General features: G+C 58.6%; 1 protein-coding gene across 1 annotated transcript in view; it reads left to right on the top strand.

The window, feature by feature from the left end:
- The window catches only part of FLNA (filamin A, alpha), a 26,361-nt gene that overhangs the window by 22,351 nt on the left and 987 nt on the right, over window positions 1-3,023 (top strand). The window contains exons 45-48 of the mRNA XM_014533242.1: window positions 463-595; window positions 1,616-1,792; window positions 1,937-2,155; window positions 2,240-2,443. Of these exons, the coding sequence (XP_014388728.1) occupies window positions 463-595; window positions 1,616-1,792; window positions 1,937-2,155; window positions 2,240-2,443 (733 nt within the window). The remainder of the gene's footprint in view (window positions 1-462; window positions 596-1,615; window positions 1,793-1,936; window positions 2,156-2,239; window positions 2,444-3,023) is intronic.

Raw genomic sequence — 3,023 nt, 5'->3', positions numbered from 1 at the left:
GCCCTGTGTCGAGTGACCCACCCAGCCCCACTCGGGGCGCCGGGCCTCTGCTCTGGCCGGGTGCAGCCCACGCTTTGGGTTGGCAGGACACATCCCTGCCCACCACGTGGAGTTTTTCTCGTGTCTCAGGTCTAAAGGCTTTGAACAGAAGCCTGTGCCCCTTGAGCACCAGGGCTGAGGTTTAAAGAGGGACAGCCTGTAGGGGCTGAGTGCTGCCCAGCGGGTGGGGCCGCCCTCCCTTGATGCTGCCCCGGGGAGTGTGATTGTGGAGCGCATGCGCCTGGGGGTGGGGGCTGGGGCGTATGCCTGTAGCTTGCTGCCCCTGGAGAATCAATGGCTCTCCCTCTTTAAACCAAGTTGGACGCCAGATGGGTAAGTGCAACCCTGTGGGCCTCCTGCTTCTGGAGCCCTGCCCTCCCTCGTCCTGACCACCCAATCTAACCACCTCTGCTGTGCTTCCAGGAGTCAGGGTTAAAGGTCAACCAGCCAGCCTCTTTTGCAGTCAGCCTGAACGGGGCCAAGGGGGCGATCGATGCCAAGGTGCACAGCCCCTCGGGAGCCCTGGAGGAGTGCTATGTCACAGAGATCGACCAAGGTGAGGCCCTGTCCCTACCCAGCCACCCCGCCACCTGCCCAGGCCCCGCTGGGAGGAGTGGGCCTGCCCAGCCGGCTGGAAGCAGGCTGAGAGTACGAAAGGAGGTACAGATTCTGTGAGCAGCCAAGACGGGCCCACACACGGGCCCCCTCAGTCAGGCGACCCTGCCACTACTCGTGACCCACACCCCTGGGCATCTGGCTCAGCAGCCACGACTGCTAGAAAGAAGATGGCCTTCTGCAGGGCCCGATGCAGTCTCCTGAAGGAGAGGCCGCAAGTGCAGCCAAGAGGCTCATGGCCCTTTGGCCAGGGCATGGCACCTACAGACAGGCCTGGGCAACCCAGGGATGGGCGAGGGTGAGAGGGTGTGCATTGCTGCCGGGTAGAGTTTCGCTAGTATCACAGCCTAGTCCTGCCCCTTCCCAGCTGTGTGGCCTCAAGCAAGTTCCTTGCTGCCTCTGAGCTCCAGTTAACATGCAGGGAGCTTGGCATTCATGGTAACCTTTCTTCTTGTTGTTGTTAATCCTCACCCGAGGATATTTTTCCATTGATTTTTCAAGAGGGTGTGGAAGGGAGAGGGAGAGAGACACATTGATTGGTTGCCTCCCACATGCGCCCTGACTGGGCCAGGGTTGAGCCTGCAACCGAGGTACATGCCCTTGACTGGAATCGAAGCCAGGATCCTTCAGTCCACGGGCTGATGTTCTATCCACTGAGCCAAACCGGCTAGGGCCATGGTAACTTTTCTAAAGGGACAGTGAGGTGCATGTTTTGCTTGTAAAAGATTTCAGTCCCAGTGAGCCCTGATAGGCTGCTTGGGCATCTACAGCTTCACCCCTCAGGTTTTAGGAGGTCTGTGCTGTGGGGTGTGGGTGCCCAGCATGGTCCATGGAAGAAGCTGCGTGAGCTGCATGGACCTGCTGGGCTCAGGCTGGCGGGCAAGGGTCGCGCCTCACAGATGTCACATGCTCTGTTTGTGGGAAGGGACCCGGGTCCACAGCATGCCCCTCTGCTCCTTAGATAAGTACGCCGTGCGTTTTATCCCACGGGAGAATGGTGTCTACCTGATTGATGTCAAGTTCAATGGCACCCACATCCCTGGAAGCCCCTTCAAGATCCGAGTTGGGGAGCCTGGGCATGGAGGGGACCCGGGGCTGGTGTCTGCCTACGGAGCCGGCCTGGAAGGTGGCGTCACAGGTAGGTCAGCTGCTGGGCCCCCATCTAAGATCTCAGTGACAACAGGAGGCACACAAGAATGACAAAGCTATGCTGCTGGGTGGGCAGTGGGGGGCTGGGGTGGGATGAGCCAGACCAGCTCTGCCTGACCTCCTGTGTCCCCAGGGAGCCCAGCTGAGTTTATTGTGAACACAAGCAATGCGGGAGCCGGTGCCCTCTCGGTCACCATCGACGGGCCCTCCAAGGTGAAGATGGATTGCCAGGAGTGCCCCGAGGGCTACCGCGTCACCTACACCCCCATGGTACCTGGCAGCTACCTCATCTCCATCAAATATGGTGGCCCCTACCACATCGGGGGCAGCCCCTTCAAGGCCAAAGTCACAGGTGAGCCTCTGCAGCAGACTGCTGGCGCCCACCTCAGTGCCTAGCCCTCGGCTACCTCTCAGCCCCACCTGCTCTGCCCCACAGGCCCCCGTCTCGTCAGCAACCACAGCCTCCATGAGACATCATCAGTATTTGTAGACTCCATGACCAAGACAGCCAGTGTCCCCCAACACGGCGCCCCAGGCCCAGGTCCCACTGACGCCAGCAAGGTGCTGGCCAAGGGCCTGGGGCTGAGCAAGGCCTACGTGGACCAGAAGAGCAGCTTCACCGTGGACTGCAGCAAAGCAGGTGGGTGCCCGGAACACAGGAAGGGGGTTGAAGCGGTGGGGATGCCTTTGAGGGTGTGGCCGTCTCTTCTAGAGCCACTTCCTATTTTGGCCTCCCTGCCCTCTGCCTTAAGTACCTTGAAGGAGCTGGAGTTTCCTAGGCTGGCCTGGCTGGGGGGCAGGGGTGCTGGCAGGTCTTTAGAAAGGGGTGTCAGCCTAGCCAGTGTGGCTAAGTGGGTGTGTCAACCCATGAACCAGGAGGTCATGGTTCGATTCCCAGTCAGGGCACATGCCCGGGTTGTGGGCTCAATCCCCAGTGTGGGGAGTGCAGCTGATCAATCTTTCTCTCTCATCATTGATGTTTCTATCTCTCTCTCCCTCTCCCTCCCTCTCTGAAATCAATAAAAATGCATGTTAAAAGAAGTAAAAAAAAAAAAATAGAAAAGAAAGGGCTGTTCGCTCTGCCCTGGCTGGGTAGGTCAGCTGGTTAGAACATCATCCCCATACACCAAGGTTGCGGGTTTGATCCCCAGTCAGGGCACATACAAAAATCAACCAATGAATGCATAATTAAGTGGAACAATAACTCCATGTTTCTCTCT

The sequence above is a fragment of the Myotis brandtii genome, unplaced genomic scaffold, assembly GCF_000412655.1.
Source record: "Myotis brandtii unplaced genomic scaffold, ASM41265v1 scaffold959, whole genome shotgun sequence".
Classification (NCBI taxonomy): Eukaryota; Metazoa; Chordata; class Mammalia; order Chiroptera; family Vespertilionidae; genus Myotis; species Myotis brandtii.
The sequence above is the reverse complement of the archived record's forward strand: the minus strand, read 5'-3'. Positions and strand labels throughout refer to the sequence as shown.